The 24,418-nt window shown below is 44.2% G+C and overlaps 1 protein-coding gene across 1 annotated transcript in view; it reads right to left on the bottom strand.

The window, feature by feature from the left end:
• The window catches only part of DGKH (diacylglycerol kinase eta), a 183,008-nt gene that overhangs the window by 74,090 nt on the left and 84,500 nt on the right, over window positions 1-24,418 (bottom strand). The window contains exons 3-4 of the mRNA XM_038761763.1: window positions 22,757-22,867; window positions 21,617-21,697 (exon numbers count right to left, since the gene is read on the bottom strand). Coding sequence (XP_038617691.1) covers window positions 21,617-21,697; window positions 22,757-22,867 — 192 coding nt within the window. The remainder of the gene's footprint in view (window positions 1-21,616; window positions 21,698-22,756; window positions 22,868-24,418) is intronic.

Raw genomic sequence — 24,418 nt, 5'->3', positions numbered from 1 at the left:
CATCTTTTGGGTACCAGTATAGAGGACTCCAGATACGGGCTTGTGCCAAAATATATACTGAAGCAAACCCTGATATTCTGACACAGTTTTCACCTTAGAGTAGTCAGATGATCACAGAACCAGGTGAGAGTTTTCATAATGCTGGGGGAAATTTTTATGGAGGAAACTTTATATATATATATGTGTGTGTGTGTATATATATATACATATATATTTATATATATATATATGGACATAAGCATTTAGAGAGGTTTGTGGTCTTTTTCTGAGATAATATGAATGCCCACTGTACAATTCCCATTTAGAATGCAGGCCCCTAGAATCCAAAATGTTATTATCATACTGATTTTGCAAGGAAAGGACACCCTTGTAGTTGTAAAGGTACTTGTTTGGTTCCATTGGGTGCAACACACTGTACTAAGCACCTGGGGAAGTACAACAGACACATTCTAAGCAGTGTGGCCCAGTGGAAAGAGCAAAGGACTGGGAGTTAGAAGGACCTGGGTTCTAATCCCGCTCCGCCACTTGTCTGCTGACCTTGTGCATCTCACTGAACTTCTCTGAGCCTCAGTTACCTCATCTGTAAAATGGAGATAAAGACTGTGAGCCCCAGGTGGGACATGGACTGGGTTCAACATGATTACCTTGTATCTACCCCAGTGACTAATACAGTGCTTGGCACATAATAAATGCCATAAAAATGGGGGAAAAAGAGCCACTCCCTGCTTACAAAAACCCTATGCTATAACAAAGAAGCAGCAGCACGGCTTAGTGGAAAGAGCAGGGGCTTGGGAGTCGGAGGTCGTGGGTTCTAATCCCGGCTCTGCCACTTGTCAGCTCTGTGACTTTGGGCATTCACTTCACTTCTCTGGGCCTCAGTTACCTCATCTGGAAAATGGGGATTAAGACTGTGAGCCCCACGTGGGACAACCTGATGACCTTGTATCTACCCCACTGCTTAGAACAGTACTTGGCACATAGTAAGAGCTTAACTAATACCATTATTATTATTATTATCAAGGAAAATAGACAAAAAATAATTTACAAATGGGGTAATTGGACTAAATGGGCTCTTTCTATTGGTCTTCCCCAAAGATATTATCAAGTCATCTCTTCCAACTTCGAGTTCAGCACCAATGCTCATATGCTCAAATGAGCAGACGCCCATTAGTATGGCTAGTTTGGAGAGATTTTGAAAATTTAATCAACTTTGCCTTATTGAATTGCAGTTTTTATAATGGTCCCACTCTACCATTACGGAACATCGCTGTAATTCACTACATGATTACGCTAACAAATTTCCATAATTCACAAATAGCAGTATGCCGTGCTTAGAAATGGCTTTTTCTTCAGTTCTTAGCTGATGAAGACACATGCGGCTCTTCTGGTTTTTCCTTGTCCCTCTCCTTGGCAAAAACTGGCCATCCGTGACGGGGAATCTAGCCAGCGGATGGTGACAGTGAAGGGGAAAGCCCCGATCTGACCTGCGGGAGTGGATCTCCCAACAGTCGGGATGAAACACTGCATTGCGGGTGTTGGATCCTGACCCCCATCCTGGAGGGTGGTAAGCCTGACACTAGCTGTTGTCATCACTGTGAGCCCACTGTTGGGTAGGGACTGTCTCTATATGTTGCCAACTTGTACTTCCCAAGCACTTAGTACAGTGCTCTGCACACAGTAAGCGCTCAATAAATACGATTGATCACGTAATCATGATGTGATGCAGCGTGGCTCAGGGGAAAGAGCACGGGCTGGGGAGCCAGAGGTCGTGGGTTCTAATCCCGGCTCTGCCAGTTGGCAGCTGTGCGACCTTGGGCAAGTCACTTCACTTCCCTGGGCCTCAGTTCCCTCATCCGTAAAATGGGGATGAAGACTGTGAGCCCCATGTGGGACGACCTCATTACCTGGTATCTACCCCAGTGCTTAGAACAGTGCTTGGTACAAAGTAAGTGCTTAACAAATACCAACATTATTATTATTATTATTATTATTATGATTCCTTCTCTCCTTCTCCATGCCCACTCTGATCCTCGGAGACTTCAATATCCACATGGATATCCCTAACGACTCCTCTGCCGCCCGCCTTCTATCTCTCCTTGACGCTGCCAACCTCTTCCTCCACCCCACCTCACCCACTCACCAACTTGGTCATACCCTCGACCTCATCATCTCCTACCGCTGCACTGTGTCCACCCTCACCAACTCTGTGATCCCTCTCTCTGATCATAATCTTCTCACCTGCCTCCTCACTCACACTCCTTTCCCCTGTAAATCCGTATTACTCCCTCACAGAGATCTCCGCTCTCTGGACCCCACCCATCTTTCGGAGCGCCTCACACCCCACCTCGCCGCCCTCTCCTCTCTACCCAGTCTTGATGATCAGATTACTGCTCTCAACTCTACCCTTTCTACTCAGCTAGACTCACTCGCTCCCCTTTCCCTTCGCCGCTCTCGCACCACTAACCCACAGCCCTGGATCACTGCCACTGTCCGCCTCCTTCGCTCTTATGCTCGAGCTGCCGAACGCTGCTGGCGAAAGTCTAAACACCATGCCAACCTCGTTCACTTCAAGTTTTTCCTTTCCTGCCTTAACTCAGCCCTCTCTTCTGCCAGACAAAACTATTTCTCCTCCCTTATTGACACGCATGCCCATCACCCCCGCCAGCTCTTCCGTACACTCAACTCCCTTCTCAGGCCCCCGGTTCCTCCCTCTCCTCCTTCCCTCACCCCCAACGATCTGGCCTCCTACTTCATTAACAAAATTAAATCCATCAGGTCCGACCTCCCCAAAGTCACTCCCCCCCTTCTCCAACCCCCGGGCTCTCAACACTCTCTGCTACTCTCCCATCCTTCCCAGCGGTATCCACAGAGGAACTCTCCTCCCTCCTCTCAAGTGCTACTCCGGCCACCTGTGCTTCTGATCCCATTCCCTCTCATCTCATGAAATCTCTCGCTCCATCCCTTCTCCCCTCTTTAACTTCCATCTTCAACCGCTCACTCTCCACTGGTTCCTTCCCCTCTGCCTTCAAACATGCCCATGTCTCTCCCATCCTAAAAAAACCCTCTCTTGACCCCACCTCACCTTCTAGTTATCGCCCCATATCCCCCCTACCATTCCTTTCCAAACTCCTTGAACGAGTTGTCTACACTCGCTGCCTAGAATTCCTTAACAACAACTCTCTCCTCGACCCCCTCCAGTCTGGCTTCCGTCCCCTACATTCCACGGAAACTGCCCTCTCAAAGGTCACCAATGACCTCCTGCTTGCCAAATCCAATGGCTCCTACTCTGTCCTAATCCTCCTCGACCTCTCAGCTGCCTTCGACACTGTGGACCACCCCCTTCTTCTCAACACGCTATCTGACCTTGGCTTCACAGACTCCGTCCTCTCCTGGTTCTCCTCTTACCTCTCCGGTCGTTCTTTCTCAGTCTCTTTAGCGGGCTCCTCCTCCCCCTCCCATCCTCTTACTGTGGGGGTTCCCCAAGTTTCAGTGCTTGGTCCCCTTCTGTTCTCGATCTACACGCACTCCCTTGGTGACCTCATTCGCTCCCACGGCTTCAACTATCATCTCTACGCTGATGACACCCAGATCTCCATCTCTGCCCCTGCTCTCTCCCCCTCCCTCCAGGCTCGCATCTCCTCCTGCCTTCAGGACATTTCCATTTGGATGTCTGCCCGCCACCTAAAACTCAACATGTCGAAGACTGAGCTCCTTGTCTTCCCTCCCAAACCTTGCCCTCTCCCTGACTTTCCCATCTCTGTTGACGGCACTACCATCCTTCCCGTCTCACAAGCCCGCAACCTCGGTGTCATCCTCGACTCTGCTCTCTCTTTCACCCCTCACATCCAAGCCGTGACCAAAACCTGCTGGTCTCAGCTCCGCAACATTGCCAAGATCCGCCCTTTCCTCTCCATCCCAACCGCTACCCTGCTCGTTCAAGCTCTCATCCTATCCCGTCTGGACTACTGCATCAGCTTTCTCTCTGATCTCCCATCCTCGTGTCTCTCTCCACTTCAATCCATACTTCATGCTGCTGCCCGGATTATCTTTGTCCAGAAACGCTCTGGGCATATCACTCCCCTCCTCAAAAATCTCCAGTGGCTACCAATCAATCTGCGCATCAGGCAGAAACTCCTCACCCTGGGCTTCCAGGCTGTCCATCCCCTCGCCCCCTCCTACCTCACCTCCCTTCTCTCCTTCTACAGCCCAGCCTGCACCCTCCGCTCCTCCGCCGCTAATCTCCTCACCGTACCTCGCTCTCGCCTGTCCCGCCATCGACCCCCGGCCCACGTCATCCCCCGGGCCTGGAATGCCCTCCCTCTGCCCATCCGCCAAGCTAGCTCTCTTCCTCCCTTCAAGGCCCTGCTGAGAGCTCACCTCCTCCAGGAGGCCCTCCCAGACTGAGCCCCTTCCTTCCTCTCCCCCTCGTCCCCCTCTCCATCCCCCCATCTTACCTCCTTCCCTTCCCCACAGCACCTGTATATATGTATATATGGTTGTACATATTTATTACTCTATTTATTTATTTATTTATTTGTACATATCTATTCTATTTATTTTATTTTGTTAGTATATTTGGTTTTGTTCTCTGTCTCCCCCTTTTAGACTGTGAGCCCACTGTTGGGTAGGGACTGTCTCTATATGTTGCCAATTTGTACTTCCCAAGTGCTTAGTACTGTGCTCTGCACATAGCAAGCGCTCAATAAATATGATTGATGATGATGATGATGATGATTGATGATATATACATAAGTACTGAGGAGGGGATAAAACTGAATAGAGCTGGCTGAAGCGACGTTATAGCACAGGAGAAGTAATGGCAAAAAGTTATTATTTTAGATGGGTTCTGAATGTGGGAAGAGCTGCGATTTGCCTGCCACGGGGAAGGAGAGGATTCCAAGACGGGGGACAGCTTGAGCAAAGGGGAGGAGGTGGGAGAGTCAAGAACAAAGTACAGCTTGGAAAGAAGCTATACTTTTACACTGTGAGCCCACTGTTGGGTAGGGACTGTCTCTATATGTTGCCAATTTGTACTTCCCAAGCACTTAGTACAGTGCTCTGCACACAGTAAGCGCTCAATAAATACGATTGATGATGATGATGATGATGATGATGAAGACAGCCAGTTGAGGCCAGATGGCAGAGGATCTTGAATTTGATTCTGGGGAGCTTTGATTTGATGCAAAGAGATGCTGGAAGGCAGCCCTGGGGTAGATACACGCTAATCAGATTGGACACAGTCTCTGTCCCACATGGGGCTCACATTCATAATCCCTGTTTTACAGATAATAATAGCATTTATTAAGCACTTACTACGTGCAAAGCACTGTTCTAAGCGCTGGGGAGGTTACAAGTGATCAGGTTGTCCCACGGGGGGCTCACAGTCTTCATCCCCATTTTACAGATGAGGTAACTGAGGCACAGAGAAGTGAAGTGACTTGCCCAAAGTCACACAGCTGACAGTTGGTGGAGCCGGGATTTGAACCCATGACCTCTGACTCCAAAGCCTGGGCTCTTTCCACTGCTTCTCCAATTAGATACAAGCTGATCAGATTGGACACAGTCTCTGTCCTACATGGGGCTCACATTCATAATCCCTGTTTTACAGATAATAATAGCATTTATTAAGCACTTACTACATGCAGAGCACTGTTCTAAGTGCTGGGGAGGTTACAAGTGATCAGGTTGTCCCACGGGGGGCTCACAGTCTTAAGCCCCATTTTACAGATGAAGGAACTGAGGCACAGAGAATTGAAGTGACTTGCCCAAAGTCACAAAGCTGACAGTTGGTGGAGCCAGGATTTGAACCCATGACCTCTGACTCCAAAGCCCGGGCTCTTTCCACTGCTTCTCCAATTAGATACAAGCTGATCAGATTGGACACAGTCTCTGTCCCACATGGGGCTCACATTCATAATCCCTGTTTTGCAGATAATAATAGCATTTATTAAGCACTTACTACATGCAAAGCACTGTTCTAAGCTGCTGGGAAGGTTACAAGTGATCAGGTTGTTCCACGGGGGGCTCACAGTCTTAAGCCCCATTTTACAGATGAAGGAACTGAGGCACAGAGAAGTGAAGTGACTTGCCCAAAGTCACACAGCTGACAGTTGGTGGAGCCGGGATTTGAACCCATGACCTCTGACTCCAAAGCCTGGGCTCTTTCCACTGCTTCTCCAATTAGATACAAGCTGATCAGATTGGACACAGTCTCTGTCCCACATGGGCCTCACATTCATAATCCCTGTTTTACAGATAATAATAGCATTTATTAAGCACTTACTACGTGCAAAGCACTGTTCTAAGCGCTGGGGAGGTTACAAGTGATCAGGTTGTCCCACGGGGGGCTCACAGTCTTAATCCCCATTTTACAGATGAGGGAACTGAGGCACAGAGAAGTGAAGTGACTTGCCCAAAGTCACACAGCTGACAGTTGGTGGAGCCAGGATTTGAACCCATGACCTCTGACTCCAAAGCCCGGGCTCTTTCCACTGCTTCTCCAATTAGATACAAGCTGATCAGATTGGACACAGCCTCTGTCCCACATGGGGCTCACATTCATAATCCCTGTTTTACAGATAATAATAGCATTTATTAAGCACTTACTACGTGCAAAGCACTGTTCTAAGCGCTGGGGAGGTTACAAGTGATCAGGTTGTCCCACGGGGGGCTCACAGTCTTCATCCCCATTTTACAGATGAAGGAACTGAGGCACAGAGAAGTGAAGTGACTTGCCCAAAGTCACACAGCTGACAGTTGGTGGAGCCGGAATTTGAACCCATGACCTCTGACTCCAAAGCCGGGGCTCTTTCCACTGCTTCTCCAATTAGATACAAGCTGATCAGATTGGACACAGCCTCTGTCCCACATGGGGCTCACATTCATAATCCCTGTTTTACAGATAATAATAGCATTTATTAAGCACTTACTACGTGCAAAGCACTGTTCTAAGCGCTGGGGAGGTTACAAGTGATCAGGTTGTCCCACGGGGGGCTCACAGTCTTAATCCCCATTTTACAGATGAGGGAACTGAGGCACAGAGAAGTAAAGTGACTTGCCCAAAGTCACACAGCTGACAGTTGGTGGAGCCGGGATTTGAACCCATGACCTCTGACTCCAAAGCCTGGGCTCTTTCCACTGCTTCTCCAATTAGATACAAGCTGATCAGATTGGACACAGTCTCTGTCCCACAAGGGGCTCACATTCATAATCCCTGTTTTGCAGATAATAATAGCATTTATTAAGCACTGACTACGTGCAAAGCACTGTTCTAAGCGCTGGGGAGGTTACAAGTGATCAGGTTGTCCCACGGGGGGCTCACAGTCTTAAGCCCCATTTTACAGATGAAGGAACTGAGGCACAGAGAAGTGAAGTGACTTGCCCAAAGTCACACAGCTGACAGTTGGTGGAGCCGGGATTTGAACCCATGACCTCTGACTCCAAAGCCTGGGCTCTTTCCACTGCTTCTCCAATTAGATACAAGCTGATCAGATTGGACACAGTCTCTGTCCCACAAGGGGCTCACATTCATAATCCCTGTTTTACAGATAATAATAGCATTTATTAAGCACTTACTACGTGCAAAGCACTGTTCTAAGCGCTGGGGAGGTTACAAGTGATCAGGTTGTCCCACGGGGGGCTCACAGTCTTCATCCCCATTTTACAGATGAAGGAACTGAGGCACAGAGAAGTGAAGTGACTTGCCCAAAGTCACACAGCTGACAGTTGGTGGAGCCAGGATTTGAACCCGTGACCTCTGACTCCAAAGCCCGGGCTCTTTCCACTGCTTCTCCAATTAGATACAAGCTGATCAGATTGGACACAGCCTCTGTCCCACATGGGGCTCACGTTCATAAGCCCCGTTTTACAGATGAGGTAACTGAGTCTCAGAGGTTAAGCGAACTGCCCACAGTCACACAGCAGACAAGTGGAGGAGCCAAATTTGAACCCGGGTCCTCCTAACTCCCCGGCCTGCGCTCTATCCACTAAGCCACACTGCTGCTCTGTCTGCCAACGGGTCGTAGGGCAAAACATGTGAGCAGATGAGCTCCGGGAGAGAACAAGTGCAAAGAGAGGGGGTTCAGAAAAGAACCTCAGACGAAACCCACAATAAGACGATAAAAAACAGGAAAATCCAGAGAACAACACGGGACAGTCACAGAGGTCAGAAGGGAACCGGGTTAGTACGGCGTCACGAAAACCAAATCCTTCTAATGTTTCCAGACTGCAGGCTCCTTGAGGGCAGGGACTGTTGCTACCAACTCTGTTGTACCGTTCTTTCCCAAGCGCTTAGTACAGTTTTCTGCACACAGTTAGTGCTCGATAAATATCCCTGATTGATGGATGTGAAAAGCAGCAGGGAAATCGAGGAGGGTACGATTGGACTTGGCTTCAAGGTGGTCCTTGGTAAACTTGGAGAGGGCAGTCTCAGTGGACTGTTGAGGTTGAAAGCTGGACTGAATTTGGAGGAGCGGAAATTAAGGCATACTGCAGAAACACAAATTGGTGGAGGCCAATAGCGGCCTCCCATTTCTCATTTCCTCATCTCCCTTTTCTGCCTCTTGCTTCTCTCCTTTTTATTCACCATCCATCTCTTCTTTCTCCAATAGCGGCCTCCCATTTCTCATTTCCTCATCTCCGTTTTCTGCCTCTTGCTTCTCTCCTTTTTATTCACCATCCATCTCTTCTTTCTCCAATAGCGGCCTCCCATTTCTCATTTCCTCATCTCCCTTTTCTGCCTCTTGCTTCTCTCCTTTTTATTCACCATAAATCTCTTCTTTCTCCCCTTTCCTCTGCCCCCTCTCTAATTACCTTTTTTCTTCCCTCTCTGTTCCTCTCTCTTCTGTGTGCCCCATTCAGCCTCTCACTTAAGCCTGATCCCAAATCACCTCAATCTCGTGTCAACCTCAGCTATTAGACGAGTAAAGCAAACATAATGTTTTAGATATGACAGAAGAACTGAACATTAGTCTATGTTTAAGAAAAAAACAGATGAGAAAGTAAGCTTTTTCCCATTCACCCAGTGAGGGGAAGCTAAGGATGAAATTTTAGACTGTGTCTTTTAGACCGTGAGCTCACTGTTGGGTAGGGACTGTCTCTATATGTTGCCAATTTGTACTTCCCAAGTGCTTAGTACAGTGCTCTGCACATAGTAAGCGCTCAATAAATACGATTGATGATGATGATGATGATGAAATAAAATGAAAGAGAGTGACTACAACCATTTTATTATACCTCTATTTATTTATTTATTTTACTTGTACATATTTATTCTATTTTATTTGGTTTATATGTTTTGTTTTGTTGTCTGTCTCCCCTTCTAGACTGTGAGCCCGCTGTTGGGTAGGGACCGTATCTATATGTTGCAAACTTGTACTTCCCAAGCGCTTAGTACAGTGCTCTGCACATAGTAAGCGCTCAATAAATATGATTGATGATGATGATGATGATGAAATAAAATGAAAGAGAGTGACTACAACCATTTTATTATACCTCTATTTATTTATTTATTTTACTTGTACATATTTATTCTATTTTATTTGGTTTATATGTTTTGTTTTGTTGTCTGTCTCCCCTTCTAGACTGTGAGCCCGCTGTTGGGTAGGGACCGTATCTATATGTTGCAACCTTGTACTTCCCAAGCGCTTAGTACAGTGCTCTGCAAACAGTAAGCGCTCAATAAATAGGATTGAATGAATGAATGAATACCTTTTTCTCAAAAAGTAGGCAACATGGGTATCACCGATGTTGATGAAGATAATAGAGAATACGTGCAAATACCTTTTAGCTTTTAAAAGAAGAGGTTCCCCAAAACATACTGAGTGTCCTAGGTATTTGGAGGGTTTTGTTTGCTTAAAAGAAAATTTCACTGACAGTTCAATAGCTCCAAGATAGAGTTCATACTCCACCAAAGGTAATCGTCTCTGAGTCGCCTGTTATGGCAGGTATTATCTGAACTAAAATAACTCTTTGTTCCAAACATCATTTAATACTAAAAATAGATGCTACCATGTGGCTTCTGTGAATTTCATCCGACCCACTAAGCCATGATGGATTTGTAGTTACCATGGAGTTTCTCACTCTCTCTCTCTCTCTCTCACACACACACACACACCTGCAGACTAATCACTACAAATGTAATTGATATGGTTAAATTAAGCCAAAAAAACCAGAATCTGTGTCTACTTGACATTTTTTGACTAGTAAAATGAAAACGAAGTTAATTTTTGCCCACGGAGTCAGACACATGCCTAGAGTCATTACCACTGTATCTTGAATGTGATGCTGTTATGCGTTTTATTCATTTTGGCCTCTTGCCTTTAGGACACGGATGCCTGGCCAGCTCCTTAAACTCAATATGCTGAAACCTGACCTCCTCTTCCCTCCCTAATCCTCTCCTCCAACTAATTTCCCCATCACAGTTGATGTCGCTACCAGCCTCCCTGTCTCCGACGATCTCCACTCTGGCATTATCCGTGTCTCCTCCCTCTCTCCCAGTTCTCATATCCAGTCTGTTGCTAAATCCGCTCGGTATTCCCTTCGCAGCATTCCCCAGATCTGCCCCTGCCTCTATGACTAAACGGGCACTACTCTTGCTCTGGCATTACTAGTCTTCTCCCGGCTGGACCACTCCATCAGTCTCCTCACCGGTCTTACCTTTCTCCAATTTCTCCCCTCTCAATTCCATATTTCACTCTACAGCCCAGATTATCTTCCTAAACCTTGGCACATATATTCCCCACTCCTCGGAAACTTTCAATGGTGACTCATGTCTCCCCGCATCAAACAAAAACTCCTGGCCAATGTCTTCAAGGTATTTCGTCAACTCCCTACCTTTTACCTACCCGCTTTCTTCTTCCCGCTGTGGTCTCGCTCTCATCTCTCCTGCGTCTGACCCCTCTATCCTAAACCCTCCTCCCGTCCGGAACTCCTGATCCAAATCTGCCAAAAACAGCGCAACCCGTCTTCATCACATTTCCTTTAGGAGGCCTTCCCCAGGTTTTCTTTTCCTTAGGTCACCCACACCCGTTACTATTAAATACGAAAATGATGGTATTCATTAAGCGTTGAGCACTGTGCTAAGCACTACAAGGTTATCAAGCCCTGTCCCGCGTGGGGTTCGCAGTCTTAATCCCCCATTTTACAGATGAGGTAACAGATACGGGGGAAGTGAAGTGACTTGCCTAAGGTCTTTCAGCAGACAAGTGGTGGAGGTGGGATTAGAACCCAGGCCCTTCTGGCTCCCAGCCCCGTGTTCTATCTACTACGCGACTTACTACTGAGTGGTACGTCCCCACTCACACCCACCTGTGGTGCTTCAGTCCAAATCAACTACAGAATCGATAAATCAGTGCTACTTGTTGAGAGCTTCTTTGGTGCAGAGCACTGTAATAAGGGCTTGGGAGAGTATAAGACGGTTGGTAGTTATGATCCCCGCTTCAAGGAGCTATATCCTACTATTTGAGCGCTTTCTCATCTACGTAACTATCTTTCTTTTCTCGTCTTCTATCTGAAAGTTTGGTGTGTTCGCCCCAACTAGAATGAAGGCAACTTGAGAGCAAGGATTAGGTCTTCTATCTTTACTATACACTCCCAAACACTTAATACAGTATACTACACATGGTAAGTGCTCAATAAATAGCATTGTTAGATATTTACTACACAGCTTACTGGCGTATTACATGGTTTTTTTTCCCTTTAAATGGCATGCTTCAATTCCAAAATTATTATTTATTTATTTATTATTTATTTATTTATTTTACTTGTACATTTCTATCCTATTTATTTTATTTTGTTGTTATGTTTGGTTCTGTTCTCTGTCTCCCCCTTTTAGACTGTGAGCCCACTGTTGGGTAGGGACTGTTTCTATGTGTTGCCAATTTGTACTTCCCAAGCGCTTAGTACAGTGCTCTGCACATAGTAAGCGCTCAATAAATACGATTGATTGATTGATTGATTATTATTCGAGCACCATTGCATAATAGCTAAATCAACAGAAACAGTGAAGCTGAAGGTTTTTATAACTTGTGAACACACTGACCACGTTCACGAGTCATCATTTTCCACCGTCAATGATCACGTCATTAAAAGGCCCCACTTAAACCCATCGCCGAAGCCACATACACAGGATATCACTCCAATTCTGCTTTTAGCATCGGTAATCTTTTTCACTCTTTCAAAAAAATTAGACAAAGTCCTGAAGTCAAACTTCAATGGCTCTGTGTGATTTTAAGCGATTTCAATTGAAAGCATATTCTGCTGCATCTATAGTTATCCTAGGCATGCAACTGACCATTATCGTTATTGCCTCCAATATCTGTGGTACGGGCATAGGAATAATTTCCACTCTCTTGAGAGCTGTTTTTGAATAAAAGCAGCAGAGGTTTTTCAGCCCTCCAGGACTCTTTCCACTCTTCCTGAAGCTCCAATAGCCAGCCCTCATACAATCAGAGATTCATTTACTTAGCTGCTATTATAGCAGTAGACAGAAAAGAGATAGGGAAGTTGAAATGCTGACCAGAAAAGAAAGTGCCAAGAGATGAAAAGACTGCTTTGGAAATCTAGCAGGTTAACGGGAAGGATCAAGTGAATTGTAGTGCCTTCCTTTTTCATAAATAGTGTAATGTGTACCCTCACGTGGCATTCCTTCATATACGGATTTACCAATCTGCAATTTTAGTTTAATCACAGATAAAGAGGTTGGTTGGATGGGGAGTGAACTTTAAGACAGAGGAGACCCTTAAAACAGCAAGTCTTATTCTCAGGCTCTAAAAGACGGCATTGAGAACATATGATATTGATTTCCCACAGCTCTGAAAGTATCCGGCTATTTCTGCTATGCAGAGATTCCTGAGGAGAATATCTGTAATTTCTTAGACTGCAATCACCAGCTACAACCCTCAGTCAGATTCCCTCCCATTTCACTTCCCCCTCATGGCTGCTCACACCTTTTACCCTTGATTCTTGTCTTCCCCTCTCCCATTCTCCTTTTTCACTTTTCTTTGCACTTTCCCAGCGCAGTGTGGCTTAGGCTTAGGAGTCGGAGGTCGTGGGTTCTCATCCCGGCTCCGTCACTTGTCAGCTGTGTGACTTTGGGCAAGTCACTTCACTTCTCGGTGCCTCAGTTACCTCAACTGTAAAATGGGGATGAAGACCGTGAGCCCCACGTGGGACAACCTGATTACCCTGTATCCACCCCAGTGCTTAGAACAGTGCTTGGCACATAGTAAGCGCTTAACAAATACCAACATTATTATTATTATTATCCCTCTTTTCTTTCTTTCCCTTTCCTCTTCTCTCCTTTCTTCCTTTCCCACACAAAGTCAATCTGCTCCCAAGACAGTACTTCCACAGAAGTGGAGCCTATCTATCCCAGAAAACAGAATTTAGGAGAGTTTATTTAAATAGTAGCTACGGGTCCACAGTCATTATTGCTATGGGTTCCATTTTCTTGGAGAGCACAGAAAGTTCTGGCCTTGCTTTATAGTAGTATATATATATACTACTATATACGTATATAGTATATATATTTATATTTATATATAAATGCCAATTTATATATATAGTGTATATATAGTAGTAGTACTAGTATATATAGTATACATATTTAGTAGTAGATATATTTATATATATAAATGCCTATTTATATATATAGTGTATATATAGTAGTAGTACTAGTATATATAGTATACATATTTAGTAGTAGATATATTTATATATATAAATGCCAATTTATATATATATATATATATATATATACACATATAATGGCATTTATTAAGCACTTACTATGTGCAGAGCACTGTTCTAAGCACTGGGGAGGTTGCAAGGTGATCAGGTTGTCCCATGTGGGGCTCACAGTCTTAATCCCCATTTGACAGATGAGGGAACTGAGGCACAGAGAAGTTAAGTGACTTGCCCAAAGTCACACAGCTGACAATTGGCAGAGGCAGGATTCGAACCCATGACCTCTGACTCCAAAGCCCAGGCTCTTTCCGCTGAGCCACGCTGCTTCTTTAAGTAGTAGTGGTGGTAGTAATAGTAGTAGAGAAGCAGTGTGGCTCAGTGGAAAGAGCCCGGGCTTTGGAGTCAGAGGTCATGGGTTCAAATCCCGGCTCCGCCACTTGCCAGCTGTGTGACTTTGGGCAAGTCACTTCACTTTTCTGTTGAATGAATGAATCAAATGGGGATTAACTCTGTGAGCCCCACGTGGGACAATTTGATTACCTTGTATCTACCCCAGGGCGTAGAACAGTGCTTTGCACATAGTAAGCGCTTAATAAGTGCCATCATTATTATTATTATTTAGTATTTAGTATTCATTCATTCAACTGCATTCCTTGAGGGCTTACTGGGTGCAAAGCATTGTACTAAGGCCTGGGAAAAATTACATGGGTAGGAATTACGCATCAATTCTGGCCCTTAAGGAGCTCGGAATAAAGTGGTGAGAGACAGAGACAGAGAGAGAGAGGGCAACAGGCATACGGAAAAATGAAATGATAAAACCCCAAAGACAAGAACAATGATAAAAGTAATAGAAGCAATAGGGTTCTTTGGCTAGAGCAGCAAACTATTTAGTCAAAAATCTTTATTTGAGTAAAAGTACTATAAGTGTGTGGAGATATCAAAATAAACAGAGTTAATTTATTTATTTATTTTACTTGTACATATCTATTCTATTTATTTTATTTTGTTAGTATGTTTGGTTTTGTTCTCTGTCTCCCCCTTTTAGACTGTGAGCCCACTGTTGGGTAGGGACCGTCTCTATGTGTTGCCAACTTGTACTTCCCAAGCGCTTAGTACAGTGCTCTGCATACAGTAAGCGCTCAATAAATACGATTGATGATGATGATGATGATAATGAATTCTAATAAATAAAAATTATGAATTTCTTCCAATAGTTTAAACAGTGCCATGTAAAGAAATCAAACCTGTTCGCTCACACAAATAAAACTCTAGGAAGAAGAGGAAGTGATCATTTTCCTTTCAAGATGGATAAGTTTTACAAAAGCAAAATCACTGAACCCAAAATGTAAAAGAGATTTGTTGCACAATTCCGAAACCTATAAAAACCTTTTCACAACCTCCAACTTCCGGCAAGGCAGGAAATACTCAGTGATCCTTTACACTGTAAGCTCAAGAGCCCGGACTTTGGAGTCAGTGGTCATGGGTTCAAATCCCGGCTCCGCCAATTGTCAGCTGTGTGACTTTGGGCAAGTCAAGTAACTTCTCTGGGCCCCAGTTACCTCACCTGTAAAATGGGGATTGACTGTGAGCCCCCCGTGGGACAACCTGATCACCTCGTTACCCCCCCCCCAGCACTTAGAACAGTGCTTTGCACATAGTAAGTGCTTAATACATGCCATTATTATTATTATTATTACAGGAAACGTGTCTACCAATTCTGTTGTATTGTCCTCTCCCAGGCAATTACTATAATGCTTTGCACATAGTATATGTTTTTCCTTTATTTTTTAAAAAATCGTATTTATTAAAGCACTTTAGTGAAAGTTCTTCAGGTGGAACCCAACCCTGATCCCACAGGGGGCTCACAGTCAAGTAGGAGGGAGAACAGGTACTGAATCTCCATTTTACACTTGAGGAAACTGAGGCCCAGAGAATCAATCAATCAATCGTATTTATTGAGCGCTTACAGTGTGCAGAGCACTGTACTAAGCGCTTGGGAAGTACAAGTTGGCAACATATAAAGACAGTTCCTACCCAGCAGTGGGCTCACAGTCTAGAAGGGGGAGACAGAGAACAAAGCCAAACATATTAACAAAATAAAATAAATAGAATAGATATGTACAAGTAAAATAAATAAATAAATTAATTAATAGAGTAATAAATATGTACAAACATATATACATATATACAGGTGCTGTGGGGAAGGGAAGGAGGTAAGACTCTAAGGCCCTGCTGAGAGCTCACCTCCTCCAGGAGGCCTTCCCAGACTGAGCCCCTTCCTTCCTCTCCCCCTCTCCATCCCCCCCATCTTACCTCCTTCCCTTCCCCACAGCACCTGTATATATGTATATATGTTTGTACATATTTATTACTCTATTTATTTTACTTGTACATATCTATTCTATTTATTTTATTTTGTTAGTATGTTTGGTTTTTTTTTTTTCCTCTGTCTCCCCCTTTCAGACTGTGAGCCCAATGTTGGGTAGGGACCGTCTCTATATGTTGCCAATTTGTACTTCCCAAGCGCTTAGTACAGTGCTCTGCATATAGTAAGCGCTCAATAAATATGATTGATTGATTGATTGATTGATTAAGATGGGGGGGAGAAGTTAAGTGACTTGTCCAAGGCCACAAACCAGGCGAGTGGCAGAGCCGGGACTAGAACGCAGGTGCTCTGGTTCCCAGGCCTGTGTTTTTATCTGCTAAATCTTGCCGCTTCAATAAATACAACTTAATAAATACCACAGATTGATTGACTGACTAGCTAGTGTCCAAGCTGAGAAAGACGTGATACCCGCAGCTCATGGAGACACTCACCCCATCTTGCTTTCCACCGCTCCGGCAGGAAAGAGCAAAGCAGTCGCTGCCTGCTTTGAGCGTCCCCTCCTACTGGACCACACCACCAGTTACTCAGCTTCCCCGGGAGCACGGCCCGGCTCGGGAAACCATCCCGTCCTGCCTTCAACCACCCCGGCGGGAGAGCGAAAAAAGCAGCCACGGCATCATCATCATCGATCATATTTATTGAGCGCTTACTATGTGCAGAGCACTGTACTAAGCGCTTGGGAAGTACAAATTGGCAACATAGAGAGGCAGTCCCTACCCAACAGTGGGCTCACAGTGTAAAAGGGGGAGACAGAGAACAAAACCAAACATACTAACAAAATAAAATAAATAGAATAGATATGTACAAGTAAAATAAATAGAGTAATAAATATGTACAAACATATATACATATATACAGGTGCTGTGGGGAAGGGAAGGAGGTAAGATGGGGGGGATGGAGAGGGGGACGAGGGGGAGAGGAGGGAAGGGGCTCAGTCTGGGAAGGCCTCCTGGAGGAGGTGAGCTCTCAGCAGGGCCTTGAAGGGAGGAAGAGAGCTAGCTTGGCGGATGGGCAGAGGGAGGGCATTCCACGGCATGCGGCCTCCCCACAAAACCCTGGGGGCCACTGCAGCGGTCGCTGGGCCCAGGTGCGAGTCCTGAATTCTGCACCCCAAGGAACCTGAAGGCCTTCTCCTCTGGCCACAGCACTCTGCTGATTTTGTTTTTATTGTGTGTATCTGCCTGTGTTGTCTTTTAAAGCTTCATCATTTCTGATGGGTTTGTCTCCAGTCCCTTCTCCCCCTTCTAGACTGTGAGCCCACTGTTGGGTAGAGACTGTCTCTATATGTTGCCAACTTGTACTTCCCAAGCGCTTAGGACAGTGCTCTGCACACAGTAAGCGCTCAATAAATATGATTGATTGATTGCTCTGCACATGCTAAGCAATCAATAAATACAACTGAATGAGTGAATTTCCCTTCAAGGCCCTACTGAGAGCTCACCTCCTCCAGGAGGCCTTCCCAGACTGAGCCCCTTCCTTCCTCTACCCCTCATCCCCCTCTCCATCCCCCCATCTTACCTTCTTCCCTTCCCCACAGCACCTGTATATATGTATATATGTTTGTACATATTTATTACTCTATTTATTTATGTATTTATTTTACTTGTACATATCTATTCTATTTTATTTTGTTAGTATGTTTGGTTTTGTTCTCTGTCTCCCCCTTTTAGACTGTGAGCCCACTGTTGGGTAGGGACTGTCTCTATATGTTGCCAATTTGTACTTCCCACGCGCTTAGTACAGTGCTCTGCACATAGTAGGCGCTCAATAAATACGATTGATGATGATGATGATGAATTTATATTCTCAGATGGTGAACCTCCCAAGGGTTGGATCTGGGCTTAATTCCCACTTGGGTTTTCTCTCCCAGGGCTTAGTACCATGCTGTTCAATCATCATCAATCGTATTTATTGAGCGCTTACTGTGTGCAGAGCACTGTACTGTTCAATCAGTCAATCAATTACCGTGCAGAGCACTCTACTAAGTGCTTGGGAGAGTACAAGACACAGTAAGCACTTAATAAATACCATTTACCACCACTACTATGGCTACTGCTGCTGCGGTTTATCCAAAATGTGAATTATCCAAGCCCATTTATCAGAAACGAGGTGTTTCAAATGCTTCTATCTAATCACACGGTACCATCTTTATCACGATCCATAAATATATGCCACAAGATGATCGAACGCCAGTTTCAAGAAATGTCACTGAGCGCGAACGCGGCCTTCACTGAGTTGGCGGGGCCAAAACCTGGCCTTAATACGGTTATCTGGGTTGGCTGAGATAAAGGGCGAGGTGGAGAATTGAGAGTTGAACCGGAGCAGCCAACAACCGTGGGCGACGGCAGAGCAGCGCCATCAAATTGGATGGCATAAAAAGGCTCAGATTTTAAAAGCTAATGCCAGGAAAACAATAAATGCATCAACACTTTGTCGCTCGTCATCATTTTTTAGTAGGCAAAATGAAGCCAGGGTTCTAAAGTGGACAAACAGCTAGGGGAGGGGGTCTCTTGACGCCCGGGATGGATGTTCACTGTGGGAGAAACGCTCCGCCCCTCTAGACATTGATAGCATCAATCAATCAATCAATCAATCATATTTATTGAGCACTTACTGTGGGCAGAGCACTGTACTAAACGCTTGGGAAGTCCAAGTTGGCAACATCTAGAGACGGTCCCTACCCAACAGTGGGCTCACAGGCTAGAAGGGGGAGACAGAGAACAAAACAAAACATATTAACAAAGTAAAATAAATAGAATAGAATAAATCGAAGTCCGGAGACAGTTTCTCACCTGAGACGGTTTTTGCCTCGAGTCAAAGTCTGCGCTCGTGAGTAACTTTGTGGCTTTACTGTTGATAGACAGTTTGTACTTGTAAATTTGTACTTCCCCAAGCGCTTAGTACAGTGCTCTGCACATAGTAAGCGCTCAATAAATACGACTGATGATGATGATAGGCTTCTCAGTATCCTGATGAAACGTTTATCGTTCTTTGTGTCTGCCCTCCTCTGCTTTGACTGTCAACCCTCTGCAGGCCAGGAAGTCTGCTTTAATTGACTCTCACGGAATTAGCACAGTGCTTTTCGAAGCACATCTTAAGTGCTTAGAGAAATGCCGGTTGCAGAGACAAAATAAACCTCTGTGGAACCTCTGCGGAACGAGAAGCAGCATGACGTAGTGGCTAGAGCCCGGCCCTGGGAGCGAGAAGGTCATGGGTTCTAATCCCGGCTCTGCCACTTGTCTGCTGGGTGACCTTGGGCAAGTCACTTCACTTCTCTGGGCCGCAGTTACCTCTTCTGTAAAATGGGGATTGAGACCGTGAGCCCCACGTGGGATAGGGACTGTGTCCAACCTGGTTACCTCATGTCTACCGCAGCGCTTAGAACAGAGCTTGACACATAGTAAACGCTTAACAAACACCACAATAATTTCTGAGGTAACAGGAGCATGGGTGGAAGGATATAATTTTGGATACACTAAAAGTAAAAAAAGAAACTAACAAAAACCTTTCTGTAATAGTACAGACAGTAAGCACTGTTACCTCCCGACTTGTGGCCTGGGAAAAAAAGAGATCTGAGGAGGGCCATCCAGAGGAAATTATGGTATTTATCAGGGGCTTATTAAGTAGCAAGCATTGTGCTAAGAACTGGAATCATGATGGTTGATAATTTCTCCAGGCACTGCCCCCTCATCTCAGAAAGAACCGCACAGGAACAATTCAAACAAATCCTGGAAGAAATGGACTGAGGAGGGGGGTGGTTTAAGAAGCCAAACAACTACACCAGTAAATATTTCCATTCCTTCCACACCCCAATCCCTCCCTCCATAAGCAAGCGTGGAAGAATCAACCCGGAATGGCGACTTTGTCCCTGGCCCCTTGTCTTCTCTGCTGTTCGCCTTTATGTACATCTCTCAGCAGGTCTTCCAACGTGAATCAATCTTCTCTAACAAAGTTTCACCAACTCTGCCAAATATGCAAGAAAATGCCCGGGCAACACTGCTGTCATTTCCAGTTCTTCCATTGCATTACAGGAAAACAATTCCCCAAAGCCAGCTTTAGCTGCTGCTTAATGAGTTCTCTGAACCTCCTTCACACTGAGGTTGTATTTCTTGTCCAATCTAAAGACATCCTCCAGGCGCCAAGCTCTCAGAAAATAAGCCTGAAAGTACCATTTTAGGCATAAGCAAACCATTTCATCTTTTATTCCTCTTCTCAGAAAAGTTTGAGAGGAAAGAAATGTCCGGAAAGAAAAAAACTACACTGAAAATATCTTCCAAAAGAGATTACGTGGATTGTAAAGCTAGCAACTGTGAACTTTCTGTGAGAAGTAGCGTGGCTTAGTGGAAAGAGTGTGGGCTTGGGAGTCGGAGGTTGTGGATTCTAATCCCAGCTCTGCCACTTATCAGCTGCGTGACTATGGGCAAGTCACTTCACTTCTCTGGGCCTCAGTTACCTCATCTGTAAAATGGGGGTTAAGACTGTGAGCCCCATGTGGGACTCCTAACACTTGCTGAAACACCGTACTTTCCTCTCTATTTCACTCTCCCAGACCTCTCCCTGACCTAGCTGTGAAAACATCTAAATGAAATTCAAATTACGAGTACGTCAAAACCCTGAAAATATTTGGTCGTTATGCTGCTGTTATTATGGACTGTAATCTAAATAAAGTGATACATAATGATGAATAATTAACTATACAGCCAACAGATGAATCAGGCTAGACATAATCCACGGCTGGAAATTAGGAATTCCATCTTCTCCATGGCATTGCATGTAAAATTCCAATAGAACCTAGAATAGTGCCACACCTACTACGCATATTCAATAAATCTAAGTTACTGATACTGATGAAAATTTTCACGTTCCAAAATCCAACAGAGTTGGCTTGAAATCAAGAAAAATATGACATTAGTGATGGGTCCCACTTATGATTTTCTTCTACAGATCTGATCAAGGGGCTCAAAGATCATATTCCTGGGTCAGCTGTGGCAGACAATCTCACTGAATACATGGAGGTGATTACTTAACTTCTTTTTTCTGCCCCAATTTCCCCCTGTACGCACTAGAACAACACTGCTGATTTTCTCAGAAACACACTTCACTAAAAAAAAAAAAAAAGCTGGCATTACATCGTGGATTCTGTTTCCTAAAAAACAGAAGTAACGAAATTTCTGAATATTGAGGCAATGTCTGGGATGAGCTTTCATCTTGTCACAAATACTGGGATTTTTAAAAAAGATTGAGAAGAAGTTTGGGAAAACTGCCTATATAGAGGTCTAGCGGAATAATTGAAAGCAGAGATTTTCTTCTTAAGGACACCTTTAAAGAAATTAGAGTTCAAAATGAAATTGGCAAAAGCTTGTTGGCTTCCTTAAAGTTAAATGCAAAGGTCATGTAAAATATGTCAGAGAGTGCCAGCTTGTAATTAATAAATGCTCCGAATAAGGAAAAATGCAAAGTGAGTCCAATGAAAGCAATCTTAATTGTCTTAAAAAAAAGTCTTTCCATACTTTTAAAGCTGAAGTTATCATAATGGCACCGTACCGTGAAGCTGTTGTTAACGTTCTTTGTGCTTGACTCAGCTACGCTGGCGTCTGACAGGTCAACTTCATCAAATATTAGAGACTGTCAATGGAAAAGAACACGAAAACAGTATGCACAGCTCAAGTTTATCTATCATTAAATATAACTTCTAGACTTCTATAACTTCTTCTAGACTGTGAGCCCGTTGTTGGGTAGGGATTGTCTCTACCTGTTGCCGAACTGTACTTTCCAAGAGCTTAGCATAGCGCTCTGCACACAGTAAGCGCTCAATAAATACGATTGAGTGAATGAATAACTTTACCCTACAACACGACTTCACATTTTTTTTTTGAGGGGGGAGGGTGTTTAGGAATGGAAATATATTAAAAAATAGGTAGATGATACTTCAATCAATCATATTCAATGAGCTTTTACTGTTTGTAGGCTCCTTTACTAAGTGCTTGGGAGAGAACAGCTCAACATAACAGACATATTCGGGTCCACAGCGATCTTACAGCACAATTATTCCTTTAGAAAGAGTTCACAAATATGCTTATGCTCCAGGGACCACTGCTCCTAGGCTCATGAATAGGTTGAGCAGGAGGCCAGATATCCTGTCTGCTTTCCACACTGATTTGCTCCACTAAGAGTCAAAGAGAAAGGTTGAACTCGAATTTTGAACTAAAGACTAAACTAAAAAAAATTCTATATTCTCAATAGTATGGGATTCCTAAATCACTGTCCACTACTTGAAAGCTATTAAATACACAATCTCTTATTTCTATTACTGCACTTATTGCCATTTGGCATCAGCGGAAACTCCTAGAGCTCCGATGCTTTTGCTGGGGTTGCACCAAAATGCCAGTTCTGAGGATTGTCTTGAAGTGAGAGTATAAAAATCGAATGAAACACAGGATACGGCCTCTAAGCAGCAGTTGTAAATGAAATCAGTTTAGTTTAATTGAAATCTTAATCTAAACTAGCCTGCTCATTGTTGAAACCAAAAAAATCATGAAAATAAGAGCAAAATAGTTACAAGAAATTGGTCACCTGGATTAAATCACTGATGAATTCAATTTAAAAATACAATCAGCAATACTTTCTTTTAAAGATCGGGACCAACTAAAGATATGGATCTATCGGCACTGTAAGTCCTTTTACCTTTGAATCCTTAGCGTAGTAAAGAGTACGGCCTCGGAGTTTGAAGTAACGTTTTTTCCACCTCTGGAAAGAACTGGTTTGCTTTAACAGTATTCCTTCTTTAATGCTGGTCTGAAAAAGGATGGGAAAAGACGGTCATTAATGTTTAATTGAAAAATAATCAAACCAGTATTCATATCAAGTTAATTTCAGCATTAATACTTTCAACATTTTCTCCTACAAAAGAAGGCATCATTGGCTGGTCTCTCTTTTGCAGTTACTTATTCCCCCCAGCTGTAAGTGGCTATAGGAGAAATCCTGCTAATAGCACTGGAAGAAGGAATTTTATCAATCAATCAATCAATCAATCGTATTTATTGAGCGCTTACTGTGTGCAGAGCACTGTACTAAGCGCTTGGGAAGCACAAGTTGGCAACATATAGAGACAGTCCCTACCCAACAGTGGGCTCACAGTCTAAAAGGGGGAGACAGAGAACAAACTGTGAAGATAGCCTTGGGTATATAAAATTCCCAAAGGCAAATGGGAATTAACTTCTCTGTGCCTCAGTTACCTCATCTGTAAAATGGGGATTAAGACTGTGAGCCCCACGTGGGGCAACCTGATCACCTTGTATCCTCCCCAGAGTTTAGAACAGTGCTTGGCACATAGTAAGCGCTTAATGAATGCCATCATTATCAAATGGGGAGAGGAACAGGATACCACCGTTATTTGTAGGGCCATTCTTAAGGTACTCTCTATTCCACCCTTCCTTTCTAAAAATCACACAAAATCCCAGTGTGTTTTATTCATTCATTCATTCAATCGTATTTATTGAGCGCTTACTGTGTGCAGAGCACTGTACTAAGCGCTTGGGAACTACAAGTTGGCAACATATAGAGACGGTCCCTATTCTTCAACTCACCCTTTGCCAATTTAGTCTTGTAGTCTCAAGGCACATATTTAAATTAATTGTTTGTCTTATCTACCCTCCAAGGAGGTAATTTTGAGGGCACTGACCATGTGAATTCTTTATCATATCCACAAAACTCAGTAGAGAAAGCATCTGTGGAAACTCAATAAACACTGAACGAAGCAACTACTGATTGAAAATACCATCCTCATCATCATCACCAACAGTGGTTTAGTTACGAACAGAGAGACACCTGTATTATGGCAAGAGAATGAAAAGGTGAATAAGTGTATAAATAGGTGTATAAAAAGTTCAGGACGTAAATCAAAATGTACATATGGGCTCCGGGTAATAACAATAGTAATGATGGTATTTGTTACACGCTTATTATGCTCCAGGCACTGTAATTAAAAGCTGGGGTGGATATAATAATAATAATTTTGGTATTTGTTAAGCGCTTACTATGTGCAAAGCACTGTTCTAAGCGCTGGGGAGGATATAAGATGATCAGGTTGTCCCATGTGAGGCTCACAATCTTAGTCCCCATTTTACAGATGAGGTAACTGAGGCTCAGAGAAGTGAAGTGACTTACCCAAAGTCACACAGCTGACAGTTGGCAGAGCCGGGATTTGAACCCATGACCTCCGACTCCAAAGCCCGGGATCTTTCCACTGAGCCACGCTGCTTCTCTTCAAATCGGGTTGGACACAGCCCCTGTCCCATGTGGGGCTCACAGTCTCAATCCCCATTTTACAGGTGAGGGAACTGAGGC

This window comes from Tachyglossus aculeatus, chromosome 20, assembly GCF_015852505.1.
Source record: "Tachyglossus aculeatus isolate mTacAcu1 chromosome 20, mTacAcu1.pri, whole genome shotgun sequence".
NCBI lineage: Eukaryota > Metazoa > Chordata > Mammalia > Monotremata > Tachyglossidae > Tachyglossus > Tachyglossus aculeatus.
The sequence above is the reverse complement of the archived record's forward strand: the minus strand, read 5'-3'. Positions and strand labels throughout refer to the sequence as shown.